At 37.7% G+C, this 19,553-nt stretch overlaps 1 protein-coding gene and 1 long non-coding RNA gene across 2 annotated transcripts in view; one reads left to right on the forward strand and one right to left on the reverse strand.

Moving 5' to 3' along the window:
* Positions 1–853: 853 nt before the first annotated feature.
* Positions 854–19,553, reverse strand: part of LOC134819347 (kelch-like protein 3) — a 35,904-nt gene continuing 17,204 nt past the window's right edge. Inside the window, exons 8-15 of the mRNA XM_063829269.1 lie at positions 17,554–17,648; positions 17,247–17,303; positions 16,762–16,871; positions 16,117–16,257; positions 15,596–15,722; positions 13,756–13,878; positions 2,202–2,382; positions 854–2,019 (exon numbers count right to left, since the gene is read on the reverse strand). Coding sequence (XP_063685339.1) covers positions 1,819–2,019; positions 2,202–2,382; positions 13,756–13,878; positions 15,596–15,722; positions 16,117–16,257; positions 16,762–16,871; positions 17,247–17,303; positions 17,554–17,648 — 1,035 coding nt within the window. The 3' untranslated portion in view covers positions 854–1,818. The remainder of the gene's footprint in view (positions 2,020–2,201; positions 2,383–13,755; positions 13,879–15,595; positions 15,723–16,116; positions 16,258–16,761; positions 16,872–17,246; positions 17,304–17,553; positions 17,649–19,553) is intronic.
* LOC134819348 (uncharacterized) overlaps positions 13,153–19,553 on the forward strand; it is a 58,794-nt gene continuing 52,393 nt past the window's right edge. Inside the window, exon 1 of the long non-coding RNA XR_010160745.1 lies at positions 13,153–13,188. This is a non-coding gene — a long non-coding RNA (uncharacterized LOC134819348). The remainder of the gene's footprint in view (positions 13,189–19,553) is intronic.

A 19,553-nucleotide genomic window follows, 5' to 3' on the forward strand; every position in this document is an offset into this window, starting at 1 on the left:
CAAAATAACCTGCAACGGAGAAAGTATTTTGGATTATAAGGCAAGTTAATGAAAAATATTTTGGATTTTAGGATAGCCTAAAAAGTTCTAGCTCTTATTTATAGTACATAATTATTCAGTTAACTCCGTACATAAACATGACTAATTCTAGGTTAGCAACGCAGTCCCAGCAAACGAGAACCAGTGCTACAGTGACATTCTGTCTATGTGGGGCACGTTGTGGGCTAATCGTGACGTCATGACTGTTGAGTTTAACGGAGTGCTGTTCAGTTCAGATACTGAAGCTGAGTACAGACTCGTAACCAAGGAGATGAAGAAACCAAGTAAGAAGTTACCTTATTAATTAAGGATTTACCTATCAAAAGTTATTACTTTTATTATGTTGGTGATAACTATTTTTGCTATAAAAGGGAATGATAGCAAACAAAGGATGTGTTTTGGGACGAGCAAGTCTTTGCGTTGCATCATTCCCTACCTTCAAAACTCACATTTCCCCAACCACTAACTCATTGTAGAATCTACATTATTGTAGGTATAACAGATAAGTACATTAATTTCAGCTACCAACTGTAAGTCAGGTAACCAGAATATTTGACCAGTTTTAAAGTAGTGGAGTCAGTTTAACTTCTTACCAAAGTTGCTTTATATGTATAAAGCAACTTTGGTAAGAAGTTAAACTTAGTTAAATGTACATTATACATTATACATTATACATTATATATTGCTTTACATGTTATTGTACTAGAGTATTGTACTGGAAAGTTCTAGACTATATTATTTGGTATTGTCTGAGTATATGATTGGCAGTTGGAACTTCCTCAGAAATTCACGAAACAACAAAATATACAACTGCTTAAATGTGGCAAATAGTTAATAAATCATTAATCACAACAGAATCTTATCAATTTTTTACATTTTACAAATAACTTGAATTGTCTCAAATCTGGAAATCTGAAAGCTGCATTACAGCAATGACAGAATCAACTGAAAGAAACTGATATCTGATCAACGAGAGATTAGAAATCAGCCGTCCAATCAGAAAAACAATTTCAGTTTTTTGGATTGTTCACATATCACGTTGTTTATTTCAAACAACATATTTTATCGTTATAACCATAATATGAAATAAGTAATGAGGGAACAGATCTATCGATAAATAACGAATTCTCATTTTTGATTAAATCCAATTCGTTTGAGAGTTCGTGCGTTTTCACACTAAATAAGTGGCCGACTACAGGCTAATGTTATTAGTAAGCTCGCCGAGTAAATTAATAATTGAATTAATCCCGTAAATGTATACTTGTAGCTTCAATGGAATGTGGTTAACACATACCGTTGCATAATACATACAAAGAACAAGTGACATGTGAACAAATCCTTTACTCTACTCGTTTTGATAGAAGATAATAAATCATGTCTAAATACGGGAAACTTGCTGACTTTGAAAAAAAGAAAAGATATGTATAAAATCAAATAAGATGTACAATATGACCGATCAGGTGTGACAGAATCCGATCGAATTAAAAGTTTTGAGTTTATCTTTATCGGAGATATCCAGTAGAGATAAACTGAAAACATTCATGTTTAAGACCCGCTAAAACATTCTATAAAATCTGTCCATGCCTCATAGCTTCAAAGGACAAGGTAAAGTTAAGGTCGATGTTAATTCCACAAATTTGAGACAGACTCTCCCAGCGTGAACAAGCTGTATCAACGACACATGGTTCAAACTTGCTCATTCATAATATTAATGGTTCAAATATGACGTCATAAAACAACACGACGACTAAAATTCCCATCACAATCCTAACAACAAGGTTACAGTGTGGTATGTGAAGTGGAAGCGGAAGTAGGAGAGTCTGTGGTGTTTATCATGTCGGTGGGAGTGAAGGCGATCATGCCGCACCCTCCCCTGTCTGTCTTCATGCAGGGTAGGTCTGTAAACTTGTCTGAAGAAGTGTTGAAACAGTGGACGGTTTTTAGCATGGCACCGTTCTTTATACCACCCGCTAATATTACCTGAAAATTAATTAAGTAACTAATTATTACGCTAATATTACCTGAAAAGGGAATTGTATTTAAACATTTCGTTATATATTATACTATTATATGTAACGTTTACTTAGATATTGAAAGATGTTAAAAAACAGCAACAACTAAAACAATACACCCAAAAAACTCCAGATCCCAGTATCAACTACCTTATTATCGAGAACGCAGACACTCCTCAAGGTTATACCATCACTCTTGATATCAAGCATCTCCCAGGCCTCCTTCTGTGGATCAAACAACTCTACCGGCACTGGACGGTGTTCCACGTCGTCATTCTCGTGGTAGATGTTCCCTCCGATGACGTACATTATCTCGTTTACTACTGCCATGCTGAGGAGAAGGGGATAAGTTCTTGTTTTTAATTTATATCATAAACATTGCTTGTAAATTTGACAGTTAAAAGTTTTCGTTACTTTTATTAAATTTGAATATTTGTGGGAAACGATGAGGTTTTGGCATTAAGTAAAATTATATGTGTTGTAAAATTCTTATTGTAAGATTTATTTTAGTGCAACTATTCAATTCAACAGTCAACACTGATTAATGATTATATTTCTGATACACAGTTTGAAAATAATATCATTTTGTAGGACATAGAATTAGGTGCAAGATGTTCATGTAGGTGCGGTAATATTTTGCAAATAGTGGGATTCCGCACCTGCCTAAACACTAAAACTGTTTTATGTGCGGTACATTTGGAGGAACTGCAATTAAGCTGAACAATTCGCCAAATTTGGAGCCTTAAGGTACTCTCAGGTTGAATCAAATGTAATACACGTATTCCTAAAGCACGTTCGTTCCTAATTTGCAGTCACTGCGACAAAATAAAACATATGAAATGCATGAAGTTATCTAAGTCTGAGGCAAAAATAATTGTAGATTCTGGCTCTGCCTGGATATGTTATGACTGTATTTCCAGCGCCTTACCAGTAAATGCATGCCCCTCGGCAAAGCCACCGAGACAAGGGCCCGTCATAGGTCCTAAATTTAAAGTTCAATGCACATGCTGTAATGGCTGGATTTACTCCCCCGCCAACCTGAAAACCTGCCACTGGTGCGAATCTAAAGTACATACCAAATGTCACTCCGACTTATTAGGATGCAGAAATTGCTGTGAAAATATGATCCCGGGATACTATGTACATTGCTATCAGCTATACTCATTACATACACATACTCACACCGGCGTAATCCACAATCCCTACGATCGCTATCAGTTGATTAACGAAATAGGAAATACAATTGACCAAGATCAGGAACTCGAATATTGGAATGAGATTTCTGATATTTTAGTTAGCTGCAATTACATGGAGCCGACAAATGTAAGTTCGTCAGGACCATGTGATCTTAAGATATTTACCTTAAACATACGGGGACTTCTTAAAAACGTAGACAAATTAAGAGAAGATATATTCACGTACTCGAAGTATGATGTCCTTTGTTTTAACGAGACTAATCTCTTGCAGGATAAGCTTCCTAATGGTATTAATGACCTAGTGCTTGAGGGATTTTATGAACCACTGTTACGAGATCCAATACGTAGTTCTGGTCGTGGTGGGGGTTTAGCAATTTATATCAATACGCGGGTATGCGAGTCTGAAAATATTGAAAAATTCTTTCCCCAAAACTTTGATGTGACAGACAAGAGTGGTGAATTCATGTTGGTAAAACTCCATAACTGCAAAGGCTTTAACAAAACAAAGATAATCGTCAATATATATCGGTCACCAGCATCAAAAAATCCTGATAATTTTAACAAACTCATTGACTCCCTATTACACGGCATGGAAAGGCACTCGAGAAAACATACTATATTAGTCGGTGATTTCAATGTAGATCTTACACATTATGATACTGACAAACATTGTCAAAATTTGATTGAAACTATGACTAAATACGGTTTCTTTCAGCTAGTCTCACGTCCCACACGTATCACTGATCACAGTGCCACTCTTATAGATCATGTTTACAGCAATAACGTACAACACACACACAGCTGCAATGTTCTTACTGTTGACCTGTCTGATCATCTAGCCACTCTTGTTACTATCTCACTTGGGCAATACAGCCACATTGCAGGGAGTAGAAACAAACGACACAGAGTCGACCATGGAATGAATATTGAAAAACGTATGTTTAACGAGTCGAACAACCTTAAATTTATAGAATTAATTGGATCCGAAATGTGGGAGGAAGTCACACGTGAAAATTGTGCTGATGAACAATATAACAAATTTATTGAAATATACGGTCAGCATTATGATGAGGCATACCCAGTGAAAACCAATCATGTGCGCCGCAAATTTGAAAGGCAGGACCCCAAACCTTTTATGCTACCCTGGCTTGAAATTGCCTGTGCTCGTAAAAACAAATTATTCCATGCCAAAATAGTGGACCCAACGGAGGAAAACTACAAGGCTTACAAAAAGCATAAGGCATTCTGCGACAAGCACGTCAATAAGGCAAAAGACAAATACTACAAAACACAATTTGATAAGTATAAAGATTGTTCAAAGAAACAATGGCAGCTGATCAACACTCTACTTGGCAGAAAATCTAAATCTCATAACAAAATTAAACTCCAAAACGCCGACGGAAATATCATAAATAGTGACAGTGATGTAGCTGAGCACTTTAACTCTTACTTCTCCAACATTGCCACAAAAATCAAAGATGCGATCAGCGCGCGTACTGTATTCGATCCAGGGGGTTTTAAACATTACCTTAGCAGCCCAGCTTCGCAGTCTATGTTCGTAAGACCAACTACCGAAAGTGAAGTTGAACAAATTATTAGCAAGCTTAAGAATAAATCCACTCAAGACACTAAAATTGAACCCCTAAAAATTGTAAAAGACTGCCCCTCCTTCTGTAAAGTCTTGTCCATAATCATTAACACATCATTTAGTCAAGGTATCTTCCCATCATCTCTCAAAATAGCTAAAGTTATACCAATTCACAAAGGAGGCCGCAAATCCGACGCCACTAACTATCGACCCATATCTTTGCTGTGCACCTTTTCCAAATTGTATGAAAAACTTATGCATAATAGAGTAATGGACTTCCTTGACAAGAAAGGCTCGCTCTTTGAAGGGCAATATGGCTTCCGGCCAGGCCGATCCTGTGAGCATGCTCTTTTGGATGCTCAACACACGATTCTGAATTCCCTTGCCAAAAAGGAAGTTGCTCTATTACTCCTAGTCGACTTTAGTAAAGCTTTTGACGTTTTGTCTCATGATGTATTGATTGACAAACTCCAGCACTATGGAATCCGTGGGCAAGCTTTGCAATGGTTTAAATCCTACCTGAGCACACGTCAGCAATACGTATGTTTGAATGGTATTAAATCAGCTCTTAAACCTATTACATACGGAGTTCCACAGGGCAGTATTATGGGACCTTTGTTATTCCTAATCTACATCAATGATATGCCAAATATCAACAGTATGATAAAGTTTATACTCTACGCTGATGATGCGAACATCATAATAAAAGGCAAAAATGCAAACGATGTTATACAAAAATTCAACCAATTCTCCCACGAGTTTGTACGCTGGGTTGACTGTAATGGACTTGCACTTAATCTAAAAAAGACCTGCTATATGCTTTTCGGTGTTAGAAATACTGATAATACTCCAAATATTCATATTGCAGACACACAATTAGAACGTAAAAGGGAAGCACGGTTCCTTGGCGTTATAATGGATGATAAACTAACATGGTCTAAGCATATAGCAGCTGTTAGATCAAAAATGATGCGGTATGTAGGAATTATGTATAAAATAAAACGTTACCTATCGATTCAAATAAGGCTACAGATATATCAAAGTTTTGTTCAATCGCATTTAAACTTCTGTTCAATTGTATGGGGGTTTGCAGCAAAAAATCACATTGAATCACTCTTCTCACGACAAAAACAGGGTATCAGGGCAGTAATGCCAGGTCACATTAATTACTTTTACAAAGACGGTCGACTGCCAGAACACACAAAACAATTTTTCAATAACAATGGTATACTCACGGTGCACAGTGTTATTGTAAAAAACACACTAATTCTCATGCACCGAATCAAACATTTCCGCAGCTCAGTCCCTCAACAAATCTGTATGACTATCCCAGAAAATGCACCCACTGCAAACTCAGATCACGTGACTGCAGCATCCTGGTTAGCCGAGTACAACACCACACATTTCAGATCTTCGATGTTCTTCAAAGGACCTTTACTCTCAATTTATGCTGTAAATGCAAATGTAAGCACCCTACCCACACTTTTTTCCATAAACCTTTTTAAATCGGCTACAAAACGCATGCTCTTGAACCTGCAGAGTGAAAATGATGATGACACGTGGCCCAGTTTCTTATTACATAATATTCCAGGTCTAAGAAGGTCACAACGTGTTTGAAAGTTACTGGACACAACGGTCATTATATCATTTTAGTGAATTAGTTAATTAGTTAATTAGTAAATCAGTTATTAGTCATATGGTTATTATTAAGTACTATATATTATATGATATTACAAAAATAAACTATGAATATATATTTGCACACAAAAAAACCAGAACAAACTGATCACAGACTAGCAGCAACTAATATTAATGGATTAGCCACACATCCTAAATTCCAGGTCCATATTTACACTGCCACATTCCCCACTATCACTATTTTCCTATCAGCACAAACCGTAATTAATTGATTTCAACAATCACAAACACTACATATCCAACTAATGGCATAACATAGCAATATCTACGATATCCTAAATCAGTCCCTAACAAACTTAGCGCGAGTCTGAAAGGCTGTTGGAAGCACAGAGTGCTCCATATTTTGTTTTTATCAATAAACCTTTTTTTTTCATTTTTTTTTTTTTTATAAATTTATTAACTGCGTGCAAATTTGTGTTTCAGATTTGATCTATTTATGATATATATTTATGATTATGTAATAAAGTTATTAATATTATATTCGTAAACATTGGCTGGCTTACAAACCAGTCCCCAAACAAAACATTTGACAGCGTTTTAACTAGTTAAAACACTATAAATCTATTAGGGGGGGGGGGGGGGGTCCACGTTAAAAAAAGTTAAAAAAGTTAAATTAATTAATGTTAAATTTCAAAATTCAGGCTTAGAAAGTTTAACTTTTTTAACATAAACTCAAATTTGGGTTGAAATTGCGATGGAGTGAATATTCTAGACTAGTTTACTTTTAGGTCATGCGTTGGTATTTTTGTTCATTAGTCATTACATGTAGGAATATAGGAATGCCCATGACAACAGTAAAACAGTCATATAACATAGGTACAACCGATAAATAATTGATACATTTGATCATTACAATAATAAATTATAATTCATAGAAATATAAAACAGCTGATTCATAAATAATTTTTTTTTAAACAACAGATTCCATTCACAGTGTCAACACTGAAAATAGGGCTATGATAATCTATATCATTAAATCTAGTGATACTAATCGTAATGAATTAATAACTGAATAAAATTCTAATGATGTTTCATAAAAGTTATCGCTCAAACAAAGAGTCACTGTGTCACGATATTATATTACAAAATTAAAAAACAGTGTCAATGAAGTAAAAATTTTTCATTACAGGTGTTACTGTAATAACGTAAATAAAAGAACTTGAGGTTCTAATTTGAAGTTACTTATATCTTCTTCTTCGTAGGGGGCAGTGGTCTTTACTACTAAGGAATAGATCAAAACCACTATAAGATAGAGCATTGAAGCCCTGTGCTTACCCCGGTAAAGTTAATCTGTGAAGAAAGCAAGGTTAAGCCTTGTCCTCTCTACATTTGGTAAAACGTTTTGTTGCTTGTATAAAGCCGATGATCCTTGGTAATGAGAACTTGTCCACTATATCTGTCACACTGAGGTAGAAGGAGTCAAAGTATCCTCCTCGCTGGTAAGACCATTTCGGGCACTGACCAATAAAGTGGTTCATTGTCTCCTCTTCCATGAGACAGTGTGGACAGGTTTTAGGGACAGTTGTCGGCTTGTACTTATTGATGTGATAGTTTAATTGACAATGTTCCGTGAGGAATTGTGTTGCTGTTCTTGTGCTCTCTTTGCCAAGTTTCGGGATTGATCTGGCGAACTTTTGTCTCCATACTCGTTTAAAGTGAGTGTTGGTTAAAGTTCTCCATCTTTCCCTCATCTTCCGATGACTTATACTCCGCAGTGCTCCCTTCCATAATACTTTTGGTATTGGTAGTTGCACTTGAACGGAGTCCAGATTGTCGGAGCCTTTTTTGGCAAGAGAGTCTGCCTTTTCGTTGCCATCGTAGCCTTTGTGAGCTGGTATCCATCGTAGTAGGACTTGATTGTCCATTGCTAGTTGGTTAAGCTCACTTATAGCCGTGCTGGTGCTTTTAGATTTGACTTTGATGTTGCTCATTGCCATTATTGTCGCCTGGCTATCGCAGTGTATGATTATTTTTCTAGTTTTGGTCCCAGATTCCCGTAATATTTTTGCCACAGTGCCTACGGCAAAGGTTTCGGCCTGGAAGACGGTTGAGTTGATTCCTAGGTGGTATGACTCCTCACATGTGGGGTTGTCGTTGTCCACAATGTACACTCCTGCTCCAACTTTTTCATTCATTTTGGAGCCGTCTGTGTAACATTGTATAGTATTGGTATCATTCTCGATTACCTCATACTCAGAGAGTCGGGGAATTTCTGTGTTGAAGCCAATAGATCAACATTCAGTGATGTTGTCTGTTGATCTTGTCCTTCAGAGTTGAGACTGATAGCCTTTAGTTACTGTTCATTAAGTTTTGTGTGGGTGATTAGGTTGCCCTTCTTGTTTACCATCGGCTCATATATCCACTGGTTGTTGGATTTGAGTCTGAGAGCTCCTTTTGCTGCTTCCTCTTCCATCACCAGATCAATAGGGATGATTCCGGTGATGATGTCTAGTCACACTCTAGTGCTGCTCCGGGAGTCGATGGTAACCCTCCAGAGTTACTTATATCATTTAACCTGAATATAAAAGTCTATCATTAAAATAATTTTCACTATAGTTATAGTGCAGCCGAGTCCTTATCGTCGTTCATATATTTTAGAACTTCACTTGTAATACGATTAACATCATACGGTTGAGGAATCTTCATTATATAACGACATACATCATTATTCAGTAATGAAAATAGATGTTCCTCAATAATCTCTTCCTCGGACATTCCTGATGTCCCAAGACTAGGGAGGCTACCTCTTATGGCCAAACAACTGGCTAAATGGCTCTTTAGATTATGAGAGCATCTATGTTTTGAAACAGAACTTCGATCTGGTTGTTTCACTTTCACACACCCCAATAGGTTCTTTACCTGCTTTAAGACTTCAGGGACTTCATTTTCAATATCTTCCGGGCTATCAATTACATTTAGATATTTCTTTGAATCCTGATTATTTTTTATTTCATTCAACGATCTATGCACAAGTTCCTCATCGTCACAACTTTTCAAATTGCTTGGACCTAGTGATCTAGTTAACTCTAGCATTACCGCAATGTGGGAAATCAAGGCAAAAGAATGCTTCCCTGTCACATTTGCATGGACATAATTAGTAGACAGCTTTCCTTGTATTTTTGGAATAGTTTGAATAGTTTCCGATGACAAGATTGGTTTCACTCTAGCTATTGGGCATGGCTGATGCACAGTATTCTGCACCACATCATCCGTACTCTTTGTTCCATTCTGACATTCCGGGGTAGGTAAAATACTCATCATCCGACGACGTCTTTTCTTAGATTTTAGTCTTAATACCCGCTCCATGGATCGCACAATTGATAACGTAGGACACCTGGATTTTTTTCCTCCGAAAATATTGTATATATTCTGTAGGCAAGCTTCCTCTAAAGAACACCCAAGTCTGAATAGAACCCTTTGAATTGCTTTGGCCTTGATAATCTGGCCAGGTACCATGTCGTTACACTTCCTCAATTCAATTTCAAAATTCGTCCTGACCGTGCATCTATCTTTAATCGTTTCGGCATCGAGCGCCTTTCTTCCGGATTTCTCCTTACAAAGTTTGTTTTTCGGCGTGGAAGTGCCATCTTCTGTGGCGAATCTTGTAGAAAGTTTGTTTAAAACAGTCTCTTTCTTCGCAATCACAGGCTTATCACCTTTTCCATCATGTACTGGCAGTCTAATTGTACTTAGAGAACTTGTTGGAGGAGTATTTCTAGAGTTCAATTTGTCCCGATTTCCCTGCTGATTATCATTCTTGATTGCAGTTCCACCTTCAATGAGTCGTGTAGACAACTTGTTAAGTGCTGTTTCCTTCTTTGAATTTAACGCTTTCTTGCTGCTGTTTATCTTATCAACATCAACTGGTCGTCCAATTGTGAATTTAGGATTTTCTACTGTGGGAGTTCTCGTGGTTAAATTATCAGTGTTAGCCCGCAAATGCTCCTTCTTCTTCAGACCCGTCGATGAAGATTTATCCATAATCGTCAATTTGCTTTGCACCGTCGGTTTCTTAATCTTTGGAATCCTAAAAGTAGGGACAGCTCTCCTCTTGAATGAGTTGCTCGTTATTATCGCAGTAGTGATAACATCAGCAGATGATTCGTCTTCAGAATCATATTGAGTTCTAGGTTTTGATGAATCAGCAGCCCTTTTTGAAGTGTTGACAACAACTGATACGTCCTCAGTATATGGTTCGGGTACAGGGATTGCAGCTAGAGGAAGCTCCGGAGTATCAATACCTGATGATGTGTCCTCAGTAGATGGTTCGGGTACAGGGATTACAGCTACAGGAACCCTTCAAGCGAATGAGCGACTCTCCTGATGCCTTCGCTAAATTGCAACGTAAACATCTGTCGTATGCGAGACTTTCCATAACCCTTCCGCACTTACACCGCCAAGCCATATTCTTTTTTCCTATTATATGAATGATTATATTAGTAAATTATACAATTATGTGTATAATATATAGATACAAGGTGTTTTTTTGTAGAGTTATCAAATCAGTTACAACTACAGAAAACAATTGCAAGAGCGAGGTACTACTAGTACTAAAGGTCAACACTCATAATTGAGTTTAATTTGGGTAATTATGTTAAAATTTGAACCGATTAGTCAGCCAAAATCTGATTTTTAATTTATGTTAAAAAAGTTAAAAAAGTTAAAGTAATTAATGTTAAATTCCAAAATCTCGATCTTAGAATTTAACTTTTTTAACGTGGACCCCCCCCCCCCTCTATTACATTTATTGAAAACGTTACAGAAGGAATTGTAAATGTACAGGGTGGGCCAAAAGTCAGTACCCATACGTTGGCCTTTATAGCTCAGTCACTGAGTGCCCAATTTAAATACTTCTTTCTGGTATGACTTAGTACCACCACTGGTTCGAGGAATTTGTCAACTCGAAAAATATTCGCGTTCATTTTTTTCAAATGGAGGTTCATTTTCACATTTATTTGATAGTTTGGATAGTCGGATCAAGCTAAATATTATTGAATTGTGTTTGGCCATTCGAATTACGTTTGTCCTGAAAGAATTAGAACTGTAGCTTCTCAGATGACCGAGATATGAAGCATAACGAGTTTATTCATTACGTGTGATCAGGTGATTGGTTTACCTAATCACGTGATAAGGTGCCCCCGTTAACTACCCCGTTAAACATTATGGGAATTGTTAAGGGTGCCCAATTAAGGTGTCGTGTCACGGTGTCACATAATCACCCAGTCAAAATTGATAACGAGATACAGAAAATGCTTGATAACTTCGTCATTTCTAATCCGTTTTGCCTCATATTTTCGGATCATATGCAACATTTAATAATCTACCGTCTCTGAAAAAATTAGGCGTTCAGCATGTTCAGAGAAAACAATATAGGTGTTTTAATATTGAATGGGCGTGGTCTAAAATATTCGAATTTTCAAATTTTGACGACGGAATCCTCGAACCAGTAAGTACAGTATGCCATCTGCAAAGCAACAGCTCTCAAATATAAAACACGGCGGAGCTATTAAGGCCAACGTATGGGTACTGACTTTTGGCCCACCCTGTAGTACGAGGGGTCCTAATTCTCCTCATGTCCTAAGATGGTGTTTCCCTTGTCCCATAATCAACTATCAAGGACAAAAGAAAATCGCGTTTATTTAGGCCAAAAATCGCGGCGCCGCGACATGCCAAACTAGGCAAAATCGCGGCGAAAGATAATGTATTTGCAGAGCAAAGTCAGATGTCATATGTAATATTCGTCAATGCTGTTAAATACGTAACGTTTCAAACAAAAGTATGGATACGCAAACGTATTTGTCGCCGAAAATTGTCGTACTTCGATTTCCACGAGTAAGAACGATTTTTTACAATAAATTTTGATCTGCGCGTGTATTTCGGACAAATTTTAGACGTATTCTGGGCAAAATTTAACAGGATCTAAATTCAATTTTTTTCGGGCTTATTAATTGGAAACTTCACGTATTCTTATGTATTTCTCTCGAACATTGAATACACCATATTTAGATTAGCAATAAATACTGAGCAGAGCCTGCTTTTAGATCAGCCCTTCCAGACGATCTCGAAAGTTCCTCCCAGCTCGCCAGACCTCGCCAGAACGGAACTCGATGTTCCACTTCGAATCTGTACTCATATACATAATATTATTAGTTAACTTGTGTTAATACTTTACCATACTACACGTAATCAAACAAATAAACCCTGTTTACAATGAGATAACATCACGTGATCGAATATATTGTTTTGATAACAAAGCTAGAGACTGAGGGGTATGGAGCACACTGCTTTTCATGTGTTTTATAGACTGACCATGAGTTCCTTTTCACAAATTGTAGTCTTAACTAAAGATTATCTTTTGTGGGGACCGAGGGCTCATCGTCCGAGTATAAAGCAGACACTCCTAAATCATAATATACAAGGTTCTTTTCCTTCACTGAGGGTGAGACTCCTGCCTCCTGGCAATTCAAGATGTATAAATCTATAGAATTACCCGCATAGAAGGTTTTACAATCAGATGACTCATGACTGGGGCAGAGTTTAGTCAATATTATAACTTTACAACATAATATTGTGTGGTTATTATATGTGTATATACCTTAAGAAATTAGTTTTAAACTAATTACAACACTACAAATCTATTACATTTATTGAGGACGTTACAGAAGGAATTAATTTAATGTAGTTTGAGGAGTCCTCACTCTCCTCACGTCCAACAATGGCGTTTCTCTTGTCGCTAATATGTGTATACCTTAAAAACGACAAATTTACTCCAATGGTATCCAATGGTGTAAAATGGTGTAAAATGGTGTAAAATGGTGAATGATTTTGATGGTGAATCGGGTTTCCAAATTGTAAAATTTCACCATTTTTCACCATTGGAAACCTGTCATTTGTCAATCTATTATCAACTTGTATTGCTATCTGATGATAATAATGATAATGAAATTTCTGCATATTTTTTTCATGATTTAAAAAATTAATTCTACTTTCCAATATTTTATGTTACTTCATGAAAAAAGTTTGATCCTAACCATAGTTATGGGCATGCCGATCTCATTGTACACAGCGATACCAAGTACACAAATATGATGAAACTAATAACGGCCGATCGTGATGGTGTGAAAAAGTACGGTATTAGGTCAATAGTGCGATACCGCACCCACCGCACTTATATGTTTCCTCTGCATAGAATTTTAAAACAGAATATCAAACACAAACTAACCTAAAGAAATATCGACAGGATTCCATTGGTTTCTGAATGTTCCATTGGTTTGTTTCAGGATCATAATACTCCATACTCCGAAGATAGGTTTTATCATTACTCCTTCCACCTACTGCGTATATCCTGACAGGGTATTAATGTTATAAATAGTTTGGAAGTCACAAATAAATCATAAACTATTTTGAAGGATTGGAGGGGGGTTCTAGAAACATATCTTTATGTTTCTAGATCCCCCTCCAATCCTTCAAACCCCCTTTAAACTATTTATAGTTTTATCTGTAGATGAAACGACGTTGGTTTTTTCAGAGGCTTTCAAACACGTACATCCTCCTAGTCCTACCCAGGTGACAAGACTTATGAGCCCCGCTTATAATACAGTGAAATGAGCACTGTATAGTGTCTAGAAGCTAAGGTTATTGAAGCCCCCGCGGCCAGATAATTCCCATGTGGAAATGCTCACTAAATCTCACAGACGGAAAATGAGTGAGTACGGTTTAATCTGTCTTTGAAGATAAATTTAGAAATGTGAGCTGATGAACAGGACTGAATTTAGACATATAGCTGTAAGAAGCGGGAATCGGACACGAGGGCGGAGGACATACGAGGGCGGTACTTTCCTACACCCTTTCAGGAAAGTGCCGCCATTGTGTCCTACGCCCTCGTTTCTTTCACCCTTGTATTCACCGCCCTCTCGTCCTATACTCGTGATGCTAGAAAAACATCACGTGTAACGACCACCTGTTCGCACTACAATTGTCACGTTTACCATCATAATCACGGAGCAGCATTAGGCGACTCTTGAAGCAAGTTCTTAGGGCTCCCTCACGAGGAGAAGTGCCTCAGTACGTCAGCACCATTCTAGCTACCTTCTTAAGCTCGCACTTTCAGCTGAGAAGCTCACTTCACTATAGCTCGTTGAACTTCTCTTGTACAATGATCAAGGTATTTCTGGTGTCTGCACTGTTCGCAGTAGCAAGCGGAAACCTCTTTATTGGTCTGCACTACACAGATACGCAAGGTGGCGATAAAGAATTGGAAATTGGCGTCAACATGAACCTCAACGGAGTATCGAACTGGAACAACAATCTGTCCAGATACAAGATTACCGGAGACGAGACCTGGGAATTCTACGACAACGACAACTTCACTGGAGAGCCCATCTTCGTAAAATCAGGACCCCTGGATTGGACCAGAGTTGACGGTGTCTTCAACGACAAGGTTTCATCTGTGAAAATGTCTTCACCATTGTACGCTGGACTTCACTACACAGATGCACAAAGAGGTGATAGAGTCCTGGCGGTTAACGGACCAGGAAACCTGGTTGGTCTTGACAACAATCTGTCCAGATTCAAGATCCCCGGAGCAGAAACCTGGGAGTTCTACGACAACGCTGACTACGCTGGAGAACCACTCTTCGTAAAGACAGGACCACTGGATTGGACCAGAGTTGATGCTGTCTTCAACGACAAGGTTTCATCTGTGAAACTGGCTGGACCTCTGGTAAGGATCTTGTCTGGAGATAACGAGCCGGTGGACTCAGGAGTCAACAGTTTCCAGTTGTCAGAGGGGAGTTCAGTACAAGCTGTGAAGGGAGATTACACCTGCACAGCCAACTAGACCAACAAACTGTTCTTAAAAAGCAAGTCTTATTTTTTTTCAGTTAGATTTTATAGATTTTTTGAGATTCAGAACTTTTATTTGTCTTGAGGGATCCAATATTGTCATGAATATATCTTATAATTTTATTTTCGGTTAATTTTATCGTCATTTCTCTTGAACCTGAAAACCAATAAAAATAACCAAATAAAAGGAAAAAAATGAGGTAAAAAGTAAAACTGACTTGTTGTTGAGAGCGGCAACAGCAGCACCAGCCCGACCGTGGTTCATGTCCGATATCTGCTGCCAGGACCCCCTCTCGTGTGAGAACCTCTCGCATGTCTTGTGACGGGACTGCTTGTCTCGGCCTCCTGAACACCGGGAATATGTGTAATTATCACCGGGAATATGTGTGATTATCACCGGGAATGTGTGTGATTATCACCGGGAATGTGTGTGATTATCACCGGGGATGTGTGTGATTATCACCGGGAATGTGTGTGATTATCACCGGGAATGTGTGTGATTATCACCGGGAATGTGTGTGATTATCACCGGGAATGTGTGTGATTATCACCGGGAATGTGTGTGATTATCACCGGGAATGTGTGTGATTATCACCAGGAATGTGTGTGATTATCACCGGGAATGTGTGTGATTATCACCGGGAATGTGTGTGATTATCACCGAGAATGTGTGTGATTATCACCGGGAATATGTGTAATTAACAAGACCCTGACCAGTATCACACCACAAACCACCGACCTATGGCGTAAAGATTGTCTCCAATGACGGCGGCGCCTGCGCCATTACGTGCGCGCGTCATGTTAGGAATACTGGTCCACACATCAGTTATAGGATCATACATCTCCACAGTGTCGAGGAACTCGTTACCGTCGTGTCCACCTGGGGTAGTGGGGTTATCCAGTCTTAAAAACGGTCGTTTGTAACATTTGGTTCTCTGGTAACCACGTGCAAATAACTTTCAAAACCAGAATCTTAACATCGCTATTATTCTCCTTCTCTTTTCCCGGAAGCTTTAGAAAACTTTTCCCGGAAATTTTATAAAAATGTAAATTTCATCCATATCATTTAGGTATTTCAATTATGTTACAATGGTGTCTGAGGTCAGCAGAGCACCAGACACTATTATCAGAAACTAAAAATAAAACGTTTCAGGCCACATTGGAAATAAGCAGCTGAGCACTAACTTGTAGTGACTAGTGATCAATTGTTTTAATCAGCTCCCGTTAGAATTAAGATTACATCCACAGAGCTTATCAAACATTCTGCATTAACAAATAATCTCGATTGGAAATTATTAAGTTATTTCCAGAGGCGGCTTTCCTAATAAATTAAAGTTCGTGCCACTTATTGCTCACCTACCTACAAAATATACAGATCACTTACCTACGGCGTATATTTTGCCGTTCATGAGAGCAATGCCGTGACTGCCTCGTTTGGTGAGCATGTCCGCGCAGGGGAACCATTCTTCTCGTTCCACGTCGTAACATTCCACACTGAATTTAGGCTTTTTAACGAATACCATAATCCATATGGTTATCGGATAATGAAAGATATTATTATTAGAATATGATGAAAGTTGAAAAAAACCAAAAAATGCACCTATCTTTGTGATGATTGTTACAAAATTAGCTCGTTTTTATCAAAATAATGACAATGGAGTTGATGCATCTGTAATCATAAATTTTCCGTATCATGATTATATGTGATCAAGTATAATGAATAACAGTTGAATATCTGATGAGTTAAATAGTTTCAAATAGTTAAACTTGTACACACATAAATTTGAAAGTGTTATCGTGATTGATTAAATATATGGATAGGACATATTGTATGGTTAAATTATTTTTAATTTGAACAAATCTAATCACCTCTTTAAGAAGATTCTCTTCGAGTCTATTCCACCACAAACGAACAGTGCGTGAGGCCTGAAATGGTACAGACGATCAACTTAATGGTTACTTTTTCTTTTTCCCTTTAAAAAAACTTGTGATGCACGTACAGACTACAGAGGACAACTTTCAAAACAGGAGTTTTATGGCCGCCCAAAGTCTCAATAACATCACTTCCACAAAATAATGAATTGTGACAAATGTGAAAGAAATCAAAAAATGTTGTATGTATGTAAAGATTTAAAGATAATTATCGGAATTGGTTGAGTATTAAATATAAAATAACCTGATTCTCTTCCTGGGAACTCGTTCAGAGTTGGTTGGAACGCCATGCAGTTTAACAAACTGCCTCTTGTGGGGCATCAGGTGGTGGTTCTTCACCTGAAACCAAAATCATTTAGTTCTGATGTTTTTACACTTTGAATTAATATGGATAATTTGCCGATACGAGATTTGGGTCGGTTCACAATCACAAAACACAATTCTGATGTCTGGCCCAATCACCAAGTTCGGATTATCAACGAATAAAGCCACATTGATGTAATAATACACGCTATTGAGATACGAAATTGGCCTTGTCATTTTTGCACTTCACCAATTTTATTCGTAACACAATACTTCGGTCAGGCATTTCACTATGTCATTTTCTCATAGGAACATGGCAGTATCCAAGAAGGCCCATCATTCCGGTGGTTTCCGTGTATAGTGGTCGGGGTAATTCTATTATTAGAAACAATTAAGTAATCTGTAGACTGGAGGGCATAAGTCGCTGGTTGGTGGTCACAAGTAGAATAATAAATTTGTTATTATTTTTACTTCGTGTACTGTTTCTCTTGATAACCCAGCAGACAAAGTTTTTCAAGTTATCAGTTTGCTTTGTTCGCGATTAATTAGTTTTTAGTACCAGTAAAACAACAACTTCGGGTCTCAGAAAGTGATAATAATTTATGGAAAATATGTTTTTTGCTTTTTGGAATACACTCGGAAAGTGATAAGAAATATTGTATATGGAAAATATGTTTTTTGTTTTTTTGGGATATAATAATTCAACTTTTTAAAAGTCGGTCCATGATTTATGAAAAATATCTTTTTTTGATTTTTGGAATACACTCGGAAAGTGATAAGAATTATCGTATATGGAAAATATCCTTTTTGCTTTTTTGGAATATAATACTTCAACTTTCTCAAAGTCGGTCCTTGATGTTTAAGACCGTCTCTACTTTAATTTGTCCGAATTTCTTCCGCTCCGTAGAAGATGAGGCGAACCCATCACCGAGTGTAGCAGTTCTGTTGTTGAGTGCATACCTCATACGTGGCTTTTCGGTAGTAGCCTTTTCCGGAGAAAGAGAGGAAGCACCGTCTTGCGCATGCCACAAGGTAGCAAGTTGAATACTGTAGGTTGAGGTGTCATCTCTTCAGGTTGTTCGAGGGATCCCACACAGTTGTTGTAATATCGCTCCTCTGGCTCATCCTCTTCACATCCGGGGAGTTCCGATCTCAATATTCGGTGAGTAATTACTAAATATCACGCGGGCATCAGGAAAGTGGAAGCAACGTCAGAAGATTACCCGTGAGCTTGTTATCTCGTATGGAGACCTATTATTCAAAAGAGTTGATAGAATCATTTCGGAATTCTACGAAGAGCCGAAGTTTTGTAACGTTTACCAGCAAAAATACCAAAACTGTTAACGATCACGTAACCCTAGCAATTTCATCTTTAAGGAGGAGCACTAGAGCTCCTACATAAACTAATACGTGATTTAACTGGCGTATTAACTAATTAATGTGGCAACATAGCAATCTTTTTTCGCTCTTATGATACATTTCGCTCTCATGATACATTTATTGAGCTATGTAAGAAGTTTCTGTAACGTCTCTTCCATGACAAAGGCGTTTGCCGAAACGTCGACAATTATTTGTTTTAAACACTAAGTGGAGATTCTCACTTCGTCCCCGACTATCACCTTAATAACACCAGAATGTGTGTGTGTGTGTGTGTCTGTCTGTCTGTCTGTCTGATCGTCTGTGTGTAATTTCCGAACGGTTATACAAAAAAAACGGTAATAGTTACGGGACTGGTTTTTTCGGTATAGTGCCGACAAAACTCTGACGAAGCCAATAGGCAAATTTTATAAAAATCGGCCGGTGGTAAGTGGTTTAATTGATGGTTTTGTACCACAAAATATGTTACATAAAATGGCTTGAGAAGAACGGCAAGAGTTACGGGGCTAGCTCTCTCTCTCTCTCTCTGCATATAATAATAATAATATTATTTAGCGTATATAT

This window comes from Bolinopsis microptera, chromosome 8, assembly GCF_026151205.1.
Source record: "Bolinopsis microptera isolate Bmic1 chromosome 8, MBARI_Bmic_1.0, whole genome shotgun sequence".
NCBI lineage: Eukaryota > Metazoa > Ctenophora > Tentaculata > Lobata > Bolinopsidae > Bolinopsis > Bolinopsis microptera.